Source organism: Magnolia sinica, chromosome 2 (assembly GCF_029962835.1).
Source record: "Magnolia sinica isolate HGM2019 chromosome 2, MsV1, whole genome shotgun sequence".
NCBI lineage: Eukaryota > Viridiplantae > Streptophyta > Magnoliopsida > Magnoliales > Magnoliaceae > Magnolia > Magnolia sinica.
The window spans coordinates 17,395,236-17,415,199 of record NC_080574.1 but is presented as its reverse complement, the minus strand read 5'-3'; the positions used below and the strand labels follow the sequence as shown (position 1 = coordinate 17,415,199).

At 39.2% G+C, this 19,964-nt stretch overlaps 1 protein-coding gene across 1 annotated transcript in view; it reads left to right on the top strand.

The window, feature by feature from the left end:
* The window catches only part of LOC131236470 (separase), a 34,443-nt gene extending 14,722 nt beyond the window's left edge, over positions 1–19,721 (top strand). The window contains exons 8-27 of the mRNA XM_058233677.1: positions 2,111–2,410; positions 2,491–2,610; positions 2,699–2,920; positions 3,032–3,142; positions 3,323–3,469; positions 3,662–4,033; positions 4,118–4,207; positions 7,394–7,648; positions 7,751–7,874; positions 7,985–8,692; positions 8,844–9,075; positions 9,185–9,287; positions 9,552–9,752; positions 13,642–13,697; positions 13,793–14,022; positions 14,126–14,369; positions 14,776–15,172; positions 17,436–17,675; positions 18,129–18,216; positions 18,734–19,721. Of these exons, the coding sequence (XP_058089660.1) occupies positions 2,111–2,410; positions 2,491–2,610; positions 2,699–2,920; positions 3,032–3,142; positions 3,323–3,469; positions 3,662–4,033; positions 4,118–4,207; positions 7,394–7,648; positions 7,751–7,874; positions 7,985–8,692; positions 8,844–9,075; positions 9,185–9,287; positions 9,552–9,752; positions 13,642–13,697; positions 13,793–14,022; positions 14,126–14,369; positions 14,776–15,172; positions 17,436–17,675; positions 18,129–18,216; positions 18,734–19,263 (4,770 nt within the window). The 3' untranslated portion in view covers positions 19,264–19,721. The remainder of the gene's footprint in view (positions 1–2,110; positions 2,411–2,490; positions 2,611–2,698; positions 2,921–3,031; positions 3,143–3,322; positions 3,470–3,661; positions 4,034–4,117; positions 4,208–7,393; positions 7,649–7,750; positions 7,875–7,984; positions 8,693–8,843; positions 9,076–9,184; positions 9,288–9,551; positions 9,753–13,641; positions 13,698–13,792; positions 14,023–14,125; positions 14,370–14,775; positions 15,173–17,435; positions 17,676–18,128; positions 18,217–18,733) is intronic.
* The last annotated feature ends 243 nt before the right edge of the window (positions 19,722–19,964 follow it).

Here is a 19,964-nt window from a genome sequence, read left to right as displayed (position 1 = left end):
TCAAAATAATGATCCATGTTCACAAGTCAATTGAGGAAGGCCTTGGGGTCTAAGTGACCATTATAACTCGGTGCCTCAACTTTCACACTTTTCATTACTTGCTCATTAGGTTCATGGTGGTCTTGATACTCTCAAAGGGGTGCTTGGGTATGCACCCCACCTTGGCCACGGCTTCTTCCACGTCTTGCAATTTGATCTACCGCTTGAGATTGACCATCTTTCTCATAGTCGGGGTTTGCTTGGAGGGAAGTTTCCAACTGGATTACGTGAGTGTTGGTCGTCGCCAGTTGTTTATTGGTGGCTCTACTTTGGGCCTCAAGAGCTGCAAGATGGTTACTCATGGCATTGATAGCCTTGGTAAGCTGTCCCAAACTCATTATGGGGTGTAGATCAAAACCATGCCCAATACGTGTGGGCATAAATTGGGGATCTAATGAGGAGCCTAAGAACTAAAGACACTAGATGCAATGTGATGAGAATGGGAAGAGTGCTAATCCTCGACACGACAATATGAAAAAGCTACTTTAAATGCAACATGAAAGTCCTATGCTAATTTGAGGACCACGCTAAACCTAGGCTTTGATACTAAAATTTGACGCATGATGGATAGAGTAAACTACAATGATGCGAATGAATTAATAAACGGATTAGAGTAAATCAAAATATAAAATATTGCCAATCTATCACAAATCTAAAAAAATCAAGTAGTCAACTATGCTCAAAGTCAAGGCCACATCACAATCCCGTAGATCGATGTTAGAGTAAATCAAAAAACACCACCATAGATCATATGACAAAATTCAGTAAAAGTGTGAAGCTATTTGTTACTTCTTAATAAGTAGAAGAACTTCAAAACTAGGTTTATTTTAAACGAGGGTTTTAAACAAGTATTTCATAATGGTAATGGTGGCCATAACAGCCATCGCTGTTGCCGTTGTCATACAGGTCATAACAGTCATTACGGCCTCTTTTCCCCTTGTTTTGGCCCTGGAATGGACCGTTACGGGTCTTCTTCTTCTTCTTCTTTTTTTTTCTCCTGTAATGAACGTTAGTCACGTTACGGTCCTGTAACACAAACCACTGTTACTGTTACAGCCGTTACGTAACTGGTTTTGGTGCACTGTGGTTTTAAAACTGCATTCCAAGTGAATTGTAGCAAGGTCTAAGCAGTTTTTAAAGCCCGATACAAATATGGATTTCTTTATTTCAATGCAAGGATAAGTTTTGGTTCTTAATGTTTTACTTTCAGCAGGAAGGATAGTTTTCTGTAAAAAGGCTCACTTGAATAGGTTAATTCACCCACTCTCCTTGGTTTTCTGCTCTCAAAAAACCCTTTTGCATAGGAAGATGAAACTTTGGATGGCCAAACACCTCCATGTTCTTCAAAGAAACATATCCTTCACTTGCCTTTACTGTAGTTTTAAATTTAAAAGGTATTTTCATGGGAAAGTGCATTAGAACCCAGTTAGGAGTAGGGGACTAGGTGTCAAGTTAACGGGAAACTGATGATTCTTCCCATCTGCTTTATTCAGGGATGGTTGTTTGTGTTGCTTTTGGCATTTGGTGTTCACTATTTGCAACTGCCACATGCAGTTACCTGTGTGTGTAGAACTTTACTAGTTGCTCCCGTTTTTCCTGCACGTCTTTAATCTCTTCAGCTAATAACTCCCAGGCAATGAATTCTGCTGGTGCTTATTTTATTATTGTTTAAATCAAGTGTGTAATAGAAGAAAGGAAGAAAAGAGAGAGTGTTGCATGTGCATTGCAGTGTATTTTAGTGTGAGTTTACACATATTTGATTGCCCTGTGGCGCATCCATATCCTTCGAGATTATGGTGTATCTGTTACATTTCATTTGCATTTATTTTGAGCTTATCAGTTGTAACAAATGCTCTAAAAATAAGAGCTAGTATAGGGAGAGAAATAAGCAGAAAATATTCTCTTATCTTCCTCTCTACGTCTCCCACAATGCAGTCTTTGAGTTAAAGAATAACAAAAGACTATGGGATATTGCAGGAGTACCAAAGTCTATGTAACATCATATCTCTAACAATTATAAATGAGGACTCACAATATCCTGTATCGCTTGCTTACAATTCTTCCTTTTCAGGCATCAACGGTTTTAGAGTTATGTCATAGAGCATTATGGCTTCATGTTTCGCTTGCTTGCCAGAAGTTCTCAAATAAAGCAGATGGGGTTTGTGGTGATGATGATTTATCAGAAGATGCAATCGTAGATATTATTACAGATGCATGCACAAAGAGTGCTATTTACCTGGATGTTCTTCATCAAAGTGGCAGTTCTGATATGAATAGAGTTATTGTTAATAGTCTTATAAATTGGTCTGTTGCTAGCAAATCTCTGAAAAAATTGACCAGTCCAATGGTTTTGGTGAAGAGATGGGTTAAGGTATGGCTTGACATTGCTTTTACTTGCTTTCCGTTATGTTTCACATGGTTGTTCTATGCTAATGGTTACTTGGACCTCAGATAATGTGTAAAGATTTTGAGGATATCAATGCAGAAGATAATTGTTCAAGTCTCTATTCCTTGTTGTTGAGCTGTTGTGCAACATGGTCAAAAACAATGTTGGGGATAATTTTGGAGCAGGTTTTGTCACTCGTGTGATGTTTATTCTTATAAATAGTTACCACTGCTTGGCCTCGTTAAAAACATTTTACTTTTGAATTGTATGCAGGAGCTTTTAGCATATGCAGAAATGGATGCTAGGAACCCAAATCTATGTCAGAGTATGCAACTAAAAATAATTGATACTCTCTTGATAGATATATATGTTACAGAAGATCATTATTTACAGAGATCAAGGGTTCTTGTTAGAAAAGGCAGGCTTCTTAGGGCTAGTGGGATTGATGGCTTAAACAGCTGTCTCCATTTTTTATCTGAAGCTATTTCTATACTTGTGAGTACTTTCTATACTTGTGGTACAGTTTAACTTGAGAAACTGCATTCGTGGAACCTTAATTTTATGGGAGTTAATTGTGTATCTGACATATAATAATTAATGAAACAGAACAATGTATGCAGTGAGTCTTCCATTGGTAGTACTTCACTATGCCATCAATTGGCTCTCGCATATTGCTTGCATGCACTGTGTACCCAGGAGGCTGATCAAAACTCAGAGGTGGTATTCTGGAAGAGCATGCCTTAACTTTCGAGTACTTTATGTTTTCGGTTTCCTTCCAAGGCTTCTATCCTTCTTTGGGTTCTAAAATTATCTACCTTTCAAAAGGATTTTTTTTGGGGAAAAGAAATCATTTCTTTCCTTTTCTTATATATCTGAAATGTTTCCGCTCCAAAATAGGTAATCTTGCATGATATTCGTTTTGCATTAAAGCTGTGGACAAGTTTAACTACACCAGGCCATTGGTCTTGGGATGATCTTCCTGAGTTGGCTCCTGAAAATGCCATATTGTTGCTTTATCATGTGGCCGATTTATTATCGCTGAAGGTAAGTTGTGTTACAAACTGTGGATTGTTTTAGACTGGCAATTTTTTATTTTTTATTGTCGACCTGCCATTCTTCCCTTAGCCTGAATACTCTTTTGTGAAGCATATGAATGTCAGATTTATTGCCATTGCCATTGGTTCCCTTGTTATTTTCTAGTAATGTGGCGTACTTACTCTTACTATGCAACTTCAGGGTTACTTGCATTTCCATTATGACATATATAAGCTGATCATCAATATATGCAAATGGAAAAATGTCCCACTGGAGAGATGTTTGGCCATGTTATGGGGAGATAGACGGCTGAATCATGCACTTTGTATGTTGCCTATTGATGAAACATTCATTCTGAATTTATCACAACAATTTGGCGTTCACATCAACTCCATTGATTACTGGATAAGTTGTATGGAAAGTTCTCCATCATCACTACTGGGGTTTTGCCAGAAGTTTTTGCTTCCTGATTCCAGTTTGCCTCAAGTAGGCAGATGCTATACTAAAAGATCTTTGGGTCCTGATGTCACCGTTGACAAAATCAAAGAGGCTGCAGCAGCCCTCGTCTGTAGTGTAAGATCCCTTCATATTAGTTTATACAAAACTATGAATGTTCTTTTATGCCTGTTAATCCTTAGATTTTTTTACTTGTTGTAGGTTCCCGTGCGCAGTCATTTGGCTTTTGTCGCAGGATATCTTTATTATGATTTGTGTGAAAGACTTATTTCAAATGCACGACTATTTGAGGTAATTAGCATCAGACTTTATGAGAAGATTCTTTTCATCAACCAAGGTTAATTAAGCTATCATTTTTTCCTTAGATCTTTGGGAAATCCAAAGAAAATGAAGAATCAGATATTCATCCATCTCGATGGAGATGAAAGCCTCAACATTATGAATCTACACTTTAAGCAATGTAATGTGTCATTACTCACTGGGGACTCTGGTCAGTTGTAAATTTCAGTCGACAATAGTAAAGGAAAGAAAATATGTGTGGGATTATGACAGGTCATAACAAGGAGGTGACGCGATCCTTCTGAAAGTGATGGCTACAACATCACAATGTGACATGATGAACAATCACTAGTCCAGGAGCGAATGTGAATCACCATGAAAACCTAAATGACATATTGATACAAGTAACTTAAGTAGGCTATCTTCACAATAGATCACCAACAATAAAATATATAAGAAGCAAGGCATAAAAAAGGTTATGGTGGTAACCATTACTTGTTATGGGGCTGTAACAGCCATTATGAAAAAAATGGCCTGTAGGGTCCGTTACAGGGCTGAAACAATTTTTTTCAACAAAAGATAGGTGGCTGTAACAGCCGTTACAGTCATCGTTACTGTTATGGAATACCTTGATAAGCAGACATAATATGCACATTTATGCCATAGATGATGTGGAAAGGTGGTGTTAAATATGGTCTGCAGCCTTCCGCTATGAAAAACCATAGGATGATCCCTGGATATCCTTCTCAGAGATTCATCAAGCCATGCATTGGTGGGTTCATTTATCAACACCAACATTGTGTGAGCCTTGGTTCTGAGGAGTGAGATTCTGTTCACCTTGGTCAATTTATCTGGTCAACATGGAGTTTTGGTGGCTTTTTTATGGTTCTCGGACCACTCTCAAGAGCATTTGGATGCGACATGAAACACCAATTTGTGCTAGATATTCTGAAATCTGGAGAGGACAGCCAAAATAAGAGATGCACTGGATCAGGGAAGAAATTTGAAACTTCCACAAAAAGAAAAAAAGATGGTCCACGTTATTGACGTCTTTTTGTAGACATTTACGCAATACTTTTGCAGTTTTTAGTTTAAGATGTAAGTTAAGAATGGTGGGTATTTATGTAATTTTTGGTCAAATTAGCTAAGCTATCATTTTAACAGGGAGGAAATATACTTATGCTTTGTGACAAGGTCCCAAAGTGAGCAGGGTGTGAGACTTAATTCCCTTTTCCCTTTTGATCACAGCCATTGGATACTGAAGAAGATAGCAAACACTGCATTTGCCATGGTGCTTTCTTGTTTATTGCTATTATTATTATTTTATTTTGTGGCAAAGCTTGAGAGCACAACACTGGTCATTTTATTGATAGAAGAGAGAAGGGGGGGGGGGGGGGGGGGTTGTGTGTGTTGTTCTGCTACTTGGTTAGCTTCCCAAAAGACATATTTCAGCATCAGTAGCTTGAAGAAGATGCATGATTTTGAGCCACAAGTGCCAAAATCCTCATGAGGCTTTGCCTGAACCACGGGCCATTTCCACCATGATATTTGAATCTCTCTCCACGGTGATGTTTAATATGCCAAGATTTAAACATAATTGTACTCCATCATACATGGCATGAGCCTCAGCCATCACATTCATGCATCTATCATAGAGATTTGACAAGGAAAATAGACAGTCACCATGATGGTTTTGAATGGTTCAGCCTCCTGCAATTCCTGGGTCGTCTCTAAAGTCTAGGTGCACCATCGGCATTTAGTTTTAAATGGCCCATGGGGGGTGGTGCCATTTAGTTTCCACTATTTTCCTTTGCTTGGTAGGCTGAATTGGTTTGTGAAACGAGCTTATGCATTGCGATCAATAAAGGAGGTTTCTGAATGGAATCTTGATGAGGCAATGGTTGGATTCATAGAACAATTTTATGAACTAGGCTGAAATTTGAGCATTCTCGTCATTAAACCTCTTCCGGTTTTGCTCTAACCAGATTTCTCAAGTTGTGAGGCATGGAATAATTTGTATAATTAATCCAATTGGGTTTTGGGAGTACTTCTTTGAAACCATAATTGACATCAATTGACAAGAGAATCCTGGTAAGCAAATGGCACATTTAAATTGTTGCTACAAAAAACCCCATAAATTCCTAGCCGGCGGCCTATTACTGAAGAGATGATTGATGGATTCAATTTCTACCCGAGGGTAGCGAGAACATCAAGCAAGCAAAAGAGTATCATCAACTGGAATATGAGTTTGCAGGTATCTCTACAAATTTAAGGAAAATTTCGAAGGCACTTTATTTAACCATACAGATTTCCAAATCACCAGAGAGTTTGTGTTTCTTGTTTACTTTCGAATTATTTTTACCATCCATCTTCTCTTGGATTCTCTCTCTACTTCAGATGGAGGTATAATAATTGGCCTTATCAGACTGCATTTTTTCCTGGCTTTTGTTCTTTGGAGAAGAACCATTAATGATCTCGCACAATATCACCATCAAGTCAATCACTTTCATCAGTTAACACTAGCTCTGTTTGAGGTTTACACACAGATAATTTAACCCATTGTTTCAACTGATGAGGTTACCAATTGTGGTGCTTGGTTGCATGCATTGTGTACTTGTACGTCAGTTCCTCTATTTACTTTAACACAGTAATGTTGCCCTGATCTTGAATGGATAAGTGTGCCTTTTGAACACATAAATTTATTGGCTTGAACACATGCTCAATGATATTAGCTTTAACATAAGTTTAACTGCATATCCTAAATCATGTCAGAGCAGCCTGGCCTGATAGCCTCTTTCACATGTATCGCTGTGCTAGGTTAAGGTTTATGGCATTTAGTACACCTCCACCCTCATTCACAGGCTGTTGATCATCTTGATCTATCCTTTTAAGTGTCTGTGCATTATGTTGCTTTATATAATCCATAAAAATGAGAATAGAGAGTGTTTTAGATGGATGATGTAGAAAAGGAAAAAAGTTTCTATGAGAACTGCAACAGTTTTATTCTGATTGGTGATCTTTTCCGCTAAATACCTTGCAGGATATTTAACTTGGTAATGTTTTGACACTCTGGATCTTCAATTTATTTACTTTTGGCTGAAATTTCTTCTACATATTTTCATCATTATGCACATCTTTTCTTCTAAAAGTATTTGACCTTTTCTAGTGAATTGGTTATAACTTATAACTGCTCTTCAGGCTCTTTCATATGCAAGAGAGGCCCTGCGGTTACGTGTGATACTTTTACAAAGGAAATTTGTTCCTAACTTCGGGCAGCAGTCTACAAAAGCTGTGGAGACTGTGGAACAGAACATGTATGATCGTACTCATCTTGTGGCAGTTGGATCAGTAGTTACTGAAGTTTGGCCAGATATCATTAGGTCGCATTCTATTGAATGTGCTGTTCTTAGTCCATGGAACATACTTCAATGTTACCTTGAAAGCACTTTGCAGGTCTTTTCTTTTCTTTCTTTATTTTAAGTTGGGATTTAGAGGGTGTCTATGAGGAACATTCTCATGCTATCTTGTCAATATTATCTCTTATGAAATATTTAGGTTGGAATTGTCCATGAATCAATTGGAAATGCGGCAGATGCTGAAGCTCTTTTACTGATGGGGAAAAAGATATCCTGCTTGCAGGGTTTACCAATTTTTATAGTTGCTTTTGCATCTCTTTTAGGTATTTCAATTTACATGTCTAGCTTTTCTGTTTTGGTTTTGTGCCTTGCCCATTCTACTTGCTCCGGAGGTCTAGTAATGTGGCACCTTTTGACTTGTACCATTTTCCAGGGCGAATATACTGCAAGAAGCAGCTCTGGGATCAGGCAGAAAATGAACTTAACAACGCGAAGCAAGTTTTAGTTGATAGAGATGCAGTTATTTCTTGCAAACGGTGCAAATTGGCTTGGGAAGTTACTATTGATGCGCAGATTGGAGATTTGATAAGAAGCCGTGTTGATATGAATAGAAGTATTCAATCTCTTAATCATTCACCTCATTTTCTAGAACTGTACAGATCGGCTCTAGAAAAACTGGATCTCGTTGAACCTGAAAATCCTATTAGCTTTTGTGAGAAAACAAACACCGAAAGTATAATGTTTGGCAAAATTCTTACAGAGGATGACAGATCACAAGTAAATGTGGATTCTAAGAAGTCCAGAAAATCTAAGAACACAGTGAAACAGTTGGAGCAGAAACAAAATTTGAAAGCTGAATGTAATTCAAGGAGAACTCTGACAACCAATCGATCTTCTCGAACTAAAAATATTCGAGTTGAGGGTGAGGTGGATTGTGAATTTCCTAGCTGTTCAGATCAGGTCGACAAGTTGGCTCGTCCTGTTGCTAATATTCAGAAAGGACAACAATTGGAGCTCAATTCTTGTTCAGCAGCTGATTTTGACTGTGAACTCATTGAAGCTGGATCCATGCGGGATATTATTCATTTGAAATGGGAGTGTCATCGCAGGCGTCTTTCACTGAGGTTGCTCACAAAGATGGGTATGATGCCAAAAACCATTTAAGAGTTTTTGCACCATAAGATAGAGAATCCTTTGATGATTAGATTGTTCTGGTCACACCCAGGATTTGAGTACCTTTTCTATTAACTAAGACAACATATTCAATTTTGTTACCATTTTTCCTTGGTCAGGAAAATGCATGAAGGTTCATAGCAAAATTCATGAAGTACATAAAATATTTTGGCAAGGCATCTCCGTGCTGTTCAATCGAAACCCATTTTGCCAGTCTTACTCTGATAATTTGGACATGCTTGAGTTCATTGGGAAGGAAAATCCAGGGGACATATTTGCTGTTGAAAGGGCAGAAATACTGTATAACATCTGTTGGCTTTCCGTGAAGAACTCTCACCCAGTGCATCCTAGGTAATATTCATCTAAGGGTTGATACATGTGTCATATGCAGCGCCTGTTATTACTATTTAGAAACTCATAGTCTTTTGTGACTGAAGTTTTCGTTTTTTCCTGTTGCCAGAATCCGATGTTGCAATATGTCTGACATTCAAATATCGAGGATAGTACCTTGGCTATTGCAAGCCTTTGTTCTTTGCCGTGAGCTCCCTGCACTTATTCAGAAGGTTGCAATTTTGATTTGCTTTTATCTTTTGGAAGACTCATTTAATGATTGCTTTAGGTCTTGCAATATGTCCAACTTACATCATGATATTGGATGTGGTATTACCTCTAGTTGTGTTTGGACACCATAATTATCTTCAGTTCTACGCTTAAAATTGGAGTATTTCAAGTTTATTTGCAATTGCAAGGGTTTTTTTTTTATTCCTAAATTTCAATGACGCACTTGGAGATATGACTGGTTTTAACTTCTCATGTTGATAGTGCAGGTATCAAGGCTACTTGCTACCATATTTTTACTTTCCACCTTATGTGAGTCATTTTCTTTGCCTCTTTATACTGGAAAAGCACTCTCTGCAAATCACTGGGCTGCTTATTTCCATCAAGCTTCGCTTGGTACTTATCTGCACCACCAATACCTTTTTGGTACAAGAAGCAAATCTAAAGCCTTCAAATCTATGGCTGCTGAGGTTTGTCTCCTTACAACCAATTTTTTCTTCACTTTGTTTAGTGATTGCTTAATGTAAGTGTTGATACAAATGCAAATTCCTGAGTCTTTTTTCTGCACTGATTCCTGATTTGTATTTATTCCCTTTCAAGTTCTTATGAGTTAATAAAATATTAGATAATGAGAACTATTCAAAGGGTTCTCTGATAATGAAAGATTCATTGGAGGCAAACTCTCTATTTCAGGTGCACATCTTGCAAACATGTGGAAATAAGACCTTTGTGCTTTAAAGACGCATCAACCAGTATACATTATAATAGCTCCACCTGTCAAGTCAACTCAGGGATGATAGTTTTACGAAATCAATTTTTTGTTCATCTATCTTTTGAATGTGTCTCAAATGGATGTGTTCACTTAGTGTTTCTTCATTTTACATTCAATGGATCACATGCAACTCTCATTGGCTAGGATAGATATCACAAGATCATAAATTTGCTATCTTTAGGGTCTGTTTGGATAGGGTGTATCCTTGAGAAAAGAGAGGAAATGAAAAGGGTTTTCCCTGATGGGACGGTTTCACTTGAATGGGAATGCAAACCAACCATCTAAACGTGTTTCACTTTCCACCTTTTGGATTGAAAACAACTTCCCATAATTTCATCTCTCCAATTGTAAAAAGGAAAATGCTTACGTTCCTCGCCTAGGTACCTACTATGATTACTTTCTCTAACATGGGGGAAACTACTTAACATGCATGAAATCCACCTTGTCCATCAGGTGCACCTCCGCTTGTTTAGCCTTGAACCCAAAAATCAGGCTGATTCAAAATTTAGCTGGGCTACGCCATAAAATTATACCTAAAAGCTCTAAATTCACATGTTATGTATCACTTGAGTTTTGTAATAATGTGGTTTTTGGGTAATTCTTCCGTCCCGATGAGGCATACCGGATGAATGGATTGGATGGCATATAAGCATGATTGCTGTGGAGCACCATAGCATGGGTATGCATGTATACATCACAAGAACGGTGGAGCACCACAACAATTTGGGTTAGATTTTCACACTTTTGCATGCCAATCCAAACAAATGAAATGGAATGAAAATACATTTCACCAGTAAATGTTGCTCCTCATCAAACAGGTGGATAGGAAATGGAAACCACTAGTTTTACCTAGGGAATTCATGATCTAGTTTTACCTAGTAATCCATTTTCACCTTTTGGATTTTCCCTATCTAAACAGGTCCTACTGTAATTGTATCACAGTCCATCTGAATAACATGGGAGATGATCCTTGGTTCAAATCCAATATCTTGAATCATCCTAATGAACTCTTATGTCTTTGCAGTTGAGGGTTGAAATCCGCAAGACATCTTCATTTATTCATGTACTTTCTTTATATGCAGTGCCTTCTGTTAAATATTTGTGAATATTGTGCCTTGGTTACTGTATTCTCAATGCAAAACTTATATGAAACTCATGTCTCATTTGCTATTTTGGAGAAAATATCTCATAAAACTTACTTCTTCAAGACCAACCTTTTGTTTAGCCTCAAGTAGCAAAGGGGTGAGTTTTATAGGTTGTGTTTTGTTTGCTTTAGAACCATGAATACAAGTGTTTTGCATGCTTTGGTGATGTGATACAATGTGGGACTAACAAGTGCACACTTCTGGAAGTTGCACACATTTCTTGTTGTCTTCAACAATGCAAATGTTAGATTTGGGATTGATTCAAGAAGTCTAGACACTTGTAGTACAAGGATTTAAAATTGATTTTGTTAATCTGATACATGAAATTGACAGAATCAAGTTTGATGGAGTATTGGTAGAAAGTTCAATTCATTGTTTAACCAACCATATTAAAATTGAAAACTGCCAAGTGAAAGATTTTTTTATTTTTTTTATTTTAAAATTTTAATTTAAAAATGAACTCAATTTGAATTGAAAACGGACATTAAGGTGACCTGTGGACTGGAAGGGTGTTTGTTGGTGTAGCGTGTCAAGTCACATGGGTCCATTCCAATAGACACTTCCAAAGTGGGATTTTTACTATATTTATCTGAGCTGAAACATCAGTAAACTTGAGTACCATGTTCTTTGTGGGAAAAAACTGCTGCCCCTCTGGTGTTTTTGAGTCTCATCTCAATATTCCAAATTGCGTTCCTCAGTGGGGCAAAAAAGATCTTAAAGTTAGAGATATGGTGATGCACTTGGAATCCAGTCTCCTTATGCAAACTATCCCATCATTCATGCATCATTTTCTTTAGGTGTCTAACTATTTCAAGCCTATACATATCAACATAATCTACTTCATATAAGCATCAGTGCGCTTCCCAGGACAATTGCTATGTGCTTACCAGACGACTTTATTTCCATTGCACATTCCCTTCTACAATGATTGCCAGGGTCTTGTCTTGTAAGTAGCAGTCTTTAATTTGTTTCTCAGTATCCTATGATGGGGACATCTCGCGCACATGCATGCCCCCCCAACACACGTACGCAAGGAAGAGGAGGGCCCCACCTTCGAACTGGATCGATGACGACGTCCATGGAGGGCCTCCTAGTTAGAGGACTGTGTTTTGGTTCCTTGCGGTGGACCCGATCATCATGTGGATCCCACCATTAGATCTCATGATCGTAGCCCAGTACCATAGATGATCTAAGACTTTGAGTTTTGCTTATTATCATTATTAGGAACATCATGAATGGTTTAGATTGCTTTGATTAGTTATTATTTTTGGTTACTTCGTTTCTAAGTAATAGTGTGCGCACATGGCGCGGTTTTGGGGTATAGGGTTTTCTTATAAATAGGCAACCCCTTGAAGGTTTTTATTCATTGAAGATTATGAATAAAATTCTGTGTTTTCCTGCTTCTCTAATTCTCTGAGTTGAGGAATCCAATTGGGTGCGAAACCCTCCCTTCTACAAAGGGCTAACTACCGTGGTGCGGCCACACTCATCCCAAATCACCCCCACCTCTTGCCCTCAATACTTATCATCTCCCACAACCATCCAATCATTAAATCCACCCCCCTTTTTGCAGCCGATCCTTCCTCTACAGCAGATTTGCAGAGGCCCTACAGGAGGGCTGAAACTTCAGTGGAGCACCGTGCACTGACCGAATGTCCAATCGGCCTAAAACTTGGTGTGTGGGTGGCCTACCCCTGGCCAACCAACCCCAAGCTGTCCTTTTTTGGGTTCGTGGGCCCCACACGTGTGGGCAGGATCCCACGCACGTGCGTCAGGGCAAGATTGCTGTTCACACGTGTGGACTATTTTCAGGTTCTCTCTCTCCTCTAATCCTGTCCTTTCTCGCCTTAAATTCCTAACCCTAACCCTAGATAATCCTAAATTCCAAGTTCTATTCCACTTTTGCAAACCCTAGGCTTTCCTGATTTGAAACATGTGAATCCCTTGGATTGGGAAAATAATCCTTTGCATGTGTGGATGAATTTACTCTCTTTTGAGCATTGTTTGGTCTATAATTTTTAATTAATCCAGCCTTAACATGTGTAGGCTTGGACCCTCGTAGATTCCCCTTGTTGAATGCTTGACTTTACGTGGGATGTGGATTTTTTTTTTTTTTTTGTTTCTAAATTAGTCTGATCTAAAGCCTGGAATCTTGCATATCATATTTAATTTTCATGTCCTGCATCATCCTACCTCACAGTTAGGCTATGCGCTTTGCACCTTTCTCTTTTGCTACGGGAAGCTTCTTCTACAACTGTCAATTATTATTTTTCATATTTTCAGGCACTACCTATAGTTTGCACAATTCTTCTCTCCTTCTTTTTGGCTAATAAGTATTTCAGACAGGGAAATGCTTATGGACAGCCATGTTCTATTACATGTTTTAGTTTTCTTCAACATATATTGATCACATATTTGATGTTTCTCAGTTCCATGTATCAGGTTTCATGTGGTGTCAGTTCAGAGGACATTACTTTGGATGGATTTGACTCCCTCAGGTGTTTGTGGTTACATCTACAGAACAAAAGACAATGTGCTACAATCAGACATCCTTGACTAACAAGATCTGCCTTCTGTTTTGCTGCTGCTGCAGAGTTGCACCTGAAAAAGTTGAAGAGCTCGAAGGATTTGTGCGTAACTTTTGTGAGGGCCTACCTAGCGTGACAGTTGTTTGTATAACTTTGCTTGGAGGTGATTATGGGAGCCTCCTTGGACAAATACTTCTTCTACAAACATCTTTTCCTGCTTGGATGCTACTATCACGCCTAGATGTGAAGCAACGACCTGTTGTTATGCTTCTGCCGGTGGATTTGGTTCATGAAGGTGCAATATCTTGTCTTTAAGACTACCACAAAAGCCCCTGCCATTTTTCATATTTAAGTAAATTCAACATTAACTGAAATATCTTACCTTTTATTTTCACTAGAAACTCAGTATGACAACATGGATTATGGCGTGGGGTCCGTCTCTGAGGCCAGCAAGTTGACTAAAAAGTGGGTGTGTCCTTGGCGCTGCACTGTGGTGGATGATGTTGCTCCACAGTTCAAATTGATCCTGGAGGAAAACTACCTCTCAACCTTGCCCTCTGACCCAGCTGGTACACAAATAAACACTTTTACCTGGTGGACACGGAGAACCAAGCTTAATGAGCGTCTTGAAAATTTTTTGAGGTAGGTTTATATGCGATTTAGCTATAACATGCATTTTCTTACAAAAAATTTTGGACGAGGTTTATATGTGCTTTAGCTATAACGTGCATTTTCTCACAATTTTTTTTGGACGAGGATTATATGCGAGCTTTAGCTATAATGTGCATTTTCTCACAAAAAAAAATTTGGACAAGGTTTTGTGAATAGCATGTTGGCACTGGTTGCTAAATGTAGAAACTATTTTTTTCCTTCACTTGTTACATTTGTTCACTATTTGAGTGTCAACGTGCTTCCTAAGTTTTCTATTTATTATTTGTCAGGTTAGCTTTGGGGAGATTTTTTTTTTTTTTTGGAGAAATGCAAAAATAAAAAAATTAAAATAAAATAAAAAAATCCATTGCAAATACCTTATGTTTTGTGTGGACAGGGGGATGGAAGAGTCATGGCTGGGTTCTTGGAGATGCTTGCTTCTGGGGAAACATTCAAATCATAAACACTTGGACACAGTTCTTACAAAGTTCATGGGGGATCTGAAACATAAAAGCAAGTTTGAAGCACATGAGAATCTTCTCAAAGCAATTCTAGGTGGTGCCAAGTCTGTTGCTGAAGCGGAAGAATGTGTTTCTGAGTTACTTCTGTATAAAGGCTACTTTGGTAGCGGCGGGTGCTGTGTGGAGGAAAGATTTGGGCCCTTCTCTTCTTCAGGTGGAGTTGGAACTGTAGATGGGTTGGCTCGCCAATTGATACTAGAAGCAATTGGTGAATTTTCAGAAGAAGAGATTGATAGAGAACCAGTTGTCTTGGTGCTGGATGCCGATGTGCAGGTGGGTTTTGGAGTTTACAAATCCTCATAATTTTTGGAGACCACATTTTTCTTCCCTTTTCATTTCTTAGAATGCCAGTATGTATTTTCCCTGTTTAGACCACGGAACCAAGTATTGCCAAATCTCTTATGTATTGTTTAGAGAGGAAATGCTCCAGTGCCCCAGCTGCATTGGGACACAGTCAAATCCATCAAGGTAGACGGTTCATTAGGTCCATCACACATTTCATAGGGTCACCATGCAAACATCACGCTGATCTGATGAATCCAACCATTTGATCAATGTCCTTTGATATGGATAGTCGAGATCATTTACACAAAATAGGTCCACTAGACAATTTGATCCATCTATTTGTTTGATAATGGATTGCTTTTGATTCTAAAGAATCACTTCGTCAGGCAATTGTAACCATCCCATCCATGGCTTGGAAATGGATGGCAAAAGAAAATAAGGCCAAATCAAGGATAGATTGGATCATCTGATATGTTTTGGACTTGATGGACAATTCAGATTGATTGGTTGGACCATCCAAATGAACTGATGCAACTAGGAGCACTATAAGTTATAGTGCTATGGATGCACTGGAGCATTTCTCATACATACACGTAGGGTAATGATCTCCTAGGAACTGGTCTATAAATAACTTCCATGAGAACTCATCCCGCCTGATGTGTGCACAAACATCCATCTCGACTACCAGATGCGTCACCTCATGAAACCCTAAAGGCCTAGAATGTCAGGCGCAAGCGGACAACATGGTGGGTTATATTTATTATTATAATTACGGATCGAGCGGCATAATTACACGACTGAATTGGGGAGCCAAAACACGGAAACCGGCGGCCCGCTCAAATCAACCATACAAGGGGAAGATGAGCCAATTCACTTAAGGCCCGTTTGTTTCATCGTTTACCACAATAATGTAAAGGAAATGTGCAATGATTACAAATTACTTTACATGTCTTGTAATAACATCTGCATTTGACTGTTGATCCTCGCGTTTGGTATCTCAACAGTAAATCACAATGATGTCATTTTATGTTACTTTAATGTCAAATCATCACTAAAATACACTAATGTCATTGTTTGGATTCGAGTTTTTCACGGTAATGCCATAAAAAAAAGTGCAATGATTACAAATACGGAGTACGTTTATTTGATTAACGGTTCCCGTGTTTGGTTTGGTAGTAGTAAAATCATAATGATGACATATTTCCTTTAAATTACTGGGTAATTGGCGAAACAATTAGACACTTTCCTGATTCGACGACGACAATTGTATGTCGATATACACAACCTCGAGCAAGCACAACAGCGAGCCCTTTTCTACTTCTCCACACTACAGAGTGCACACATTGCACGCGCACCACATACCCACAACACGCGCACACATCTCTCTCTCTCTCTCTCTCTCTCTCTCTCTCTCTCTCTCTCTCTCTGCGGTGTACCCCACACCCTTCTCTGCATCTTTAAATAGAGAAGGGTAGAGGTGGTGGGCCAACAGCCCATCCTGCTGCCACATGTCAGGTGGGCCCCACTAGGGGTTGCCACACACTTGCATGTGTCAACCACATGGCTGGCTGACATGCACGTGTCCAACACAGAAATCAGCCTGATCCAAAACTTGGGTGTGCCACAGCAGAGGGAACAAAGTGGGAGGGGATGTCCACCTTTCACAAAGGCCCACCAAAGTTGCAAAGCAGCCTGGTTTTTTGCATGACCCTTCATTCAAGCCAGATGAAGGGTTTGTATGTCCTGGATTGCATACATGCAACATGGGGGATGAATTTTAATCTCACGGGTTCTCATGAGAATCAGTTCCTAGGAGAATGTTTTCCCACCCACACACATTAAGTAACATGTAGTGCATTGGCTGATTACATGGCAAGAATCCAAGGGCATCTTGAAGTTTTGATTTCAAGTCCTTCAGCTTGGAGGAATACAAAGGTTTTTGTCCTTGAGATGTGGTTGCCTAAAAAAGAAGGCAATGAAACTATGTTATATTTGGTTAGACAGTCTTTGAACTGGACAAGAGAGAGAATTTGTATTTCCTCTTATTGTAACTTCTGACATATCCAGGAAGTTCTCTTAAGCTGGTTCTCTTCCCTTGATATGTTGGTCTTCTTTGAACAATGACCGTATCCTTTTATTGCTGCTGAATATGTTTTGAGAGCTTGTTTGCCATTCTACATGAGGATATTTTTGCCTGTGTGCAAAAGAAAGGATATAAGCCATATTATGCTTGACTGATTGCTGAATACAGATGCTTCCTTGGGAGAATCTTCCGATATTACGAAAACAGGAGGTTTATCGGATGCCATCTGTTGGGAGCATCTCTGCAGCACTGAACAGAAGCCAGAGCCATCAAGCTCAAGTCGGGAGAGTTGCTGCTACATTTCCATCAATAGACCCAATGGATGCATACTATTTGTTGAATCCTAGTGGGGACCTTAGCTTCACACAAGTTGAATTCGAGGAGTGGTTTCAAAATCATAACTTGAAGGTAATTCTTTGATCCTTTCAACCAAATGAAAACAATGAAATGATCCTTTATTGGTAGGAGAACCAGTATGGCCATTGTTCTTAGAAGCATGTGAATTAAAAATGAGGCCATTTGTAAATAAAAATCAAGGGGTCCTTGTTGCCTTGTTGGCTGTAATCGACAAGAATAACCTGCAAATCAAAACCATTACATCCCAATCTTTCAACATAATGCCACTCTTGCTATTGGTGCTGTCAGTTAGCCAAGGTGAAGTTTTGCTTTCATAACAAAATACCTTATAAAAAGGGAGATAAATTGACTGAGATGTTCATTTGGGAAGATTTCCCTTCATGCATTATTTGGAGATTCTGATCTCTTAGAATTGTAGCTCTCATATTATCATTTGCACTTGCATTTCATGTTATGTTGTCGGATCGGTGATCACAGAGGTAACACCTTAGGATTCTCATGCAGGGAAAAGCTGGAAACGTTCCGACAACTGAAGAATTAGCCTCTGCCTTGCAAGAGCATGATCTCTTCATATACTTCGGGCACGGCAGTGGTATAGTAGACCAGAACTAATACTATTTTTCGTATTGCTATTGTCCCTATTGCTGCTGCTGCTGTATTTTTCAGTGTGGCTGTTTCTACGACTGGCAAGCACCCTGATAAGCTAGCTGCCAAATCTCTCTAGAGTGGGGTCATGAACCCTACACTCCCACATACTGTTGTCGCATGTTGGCATGAGATTCATGCTGTTGATCAGGTGGGCTCCAACCATCTATGCGCAGTGGCTGAAAATCAGGCTGGTTCAATCATTGGGAGGCAACAGTTGTATACCAATATCGATCCTTGGTCAATTCATTTTATTCATCCCTTTCATACACATGGTACACCTAATGACAGAATCCACCTGATGTTCGGACCCTGGAACATACATGGTGTGGCCCACCAGACATGCTGTGAGAGTGGAATCAAAATCTTGCTCTCTTGAGTAAGCCTTTGTATTTTCTCATGCTCCGATACTTCCTTGTTCTGATATAGATGATTGAACTGTATACATGTCTATGGTGATTCAGGGATACAATACATACCTAGGTATGAAATTCAGAAGCTGGATTGTTGTGCTGCTACTCTCCTTATGGGCTGCAGTAGCGGAGCTCTTCTCTTCACAGGGCGTTATGCCCCACAAGGCGCCCCTCTTTCCTATCTACTAGCTGGTTCCCCTGCTATCATTGCCAATCTGTGGGATGTGACAGACAGGGATATTGACCGATTTGGTAGGGTAATGCTTGATGGTTGGATGCAAGAAGAATCAAGTCCACAAATGAGTTGTCCCAAATGCAGTCAGATAGCTAAAGAACTGAGATCAATGGATGTATGTGATAAAGGAAATGACAAGCGACCAAAGACTAGGAGGAAGGTCGCGAGAGGAAAGGAGAAGTTGCAGGAAGCGTGTTGCAGTTGCAGGTGCAGGGATTGTGGTGAGAAACTTCGGATTGCATCAGTTATGAGCCAAGCTCGAGATGCTTGCAAGCTCCCATTCTTGATCGGGGCATCTCCGGTATGTTATGGTGTGCCTACTATTATAAGGAAAAGGCAGCTATAGTTGATAATTTCTATACTAATTAAAATCCACCTGTGCGTGCCGTAGACACACCATAACATCAGATTCCATAGTAACAATGGTGTCTGAACACATTCCATCTTTGATCCTTGAATAATGCAGCACCTACCCTTTCCCCAAGGTGCTTGCTTTTACATCTAAAACATGTCTGCTGTAGCTTTGTCTTGAAGCCCTTCACTTTTATCTTTGGGGCCTTGACATTTTCCATAGTGCTTTTGATATTCTGAAAGTGTTCCACAGATGCCCATTAAAATCTGATTTGGAATGGTAGATGCCACCTGCATTTACTTGATTTGAAACTGGGCAACTTCTGCCATGTGATATTTTACAGTATCTAATCCTATACCAGAAATTGTAATTTTGAAATATTATTGATAAAAGATCTGTGGTTATCAAACCTTACTATGGAAGTTAAGACTGCTAGGTACAGTCAATGAGGATTTGGAGGTGGTGGTTTTTGCGGTATGTTAGATAATGTAATGGATAACCTGAAGCAAAAGGTCAGAATTGGGGGAGTCCTGTCCTTTTTGCTTTTGAACATTGTGATCATATCATTGTCAGCATCTTCTCAAATTGATATGCATGATGCATGCTGCATGCTGCCAAGGACTGCTGTCTGGCTTACTTTTAAACACCATTGTACTGTTTTCTTCAAACTCCTGATGTATTAAGAGTTGGAAGGG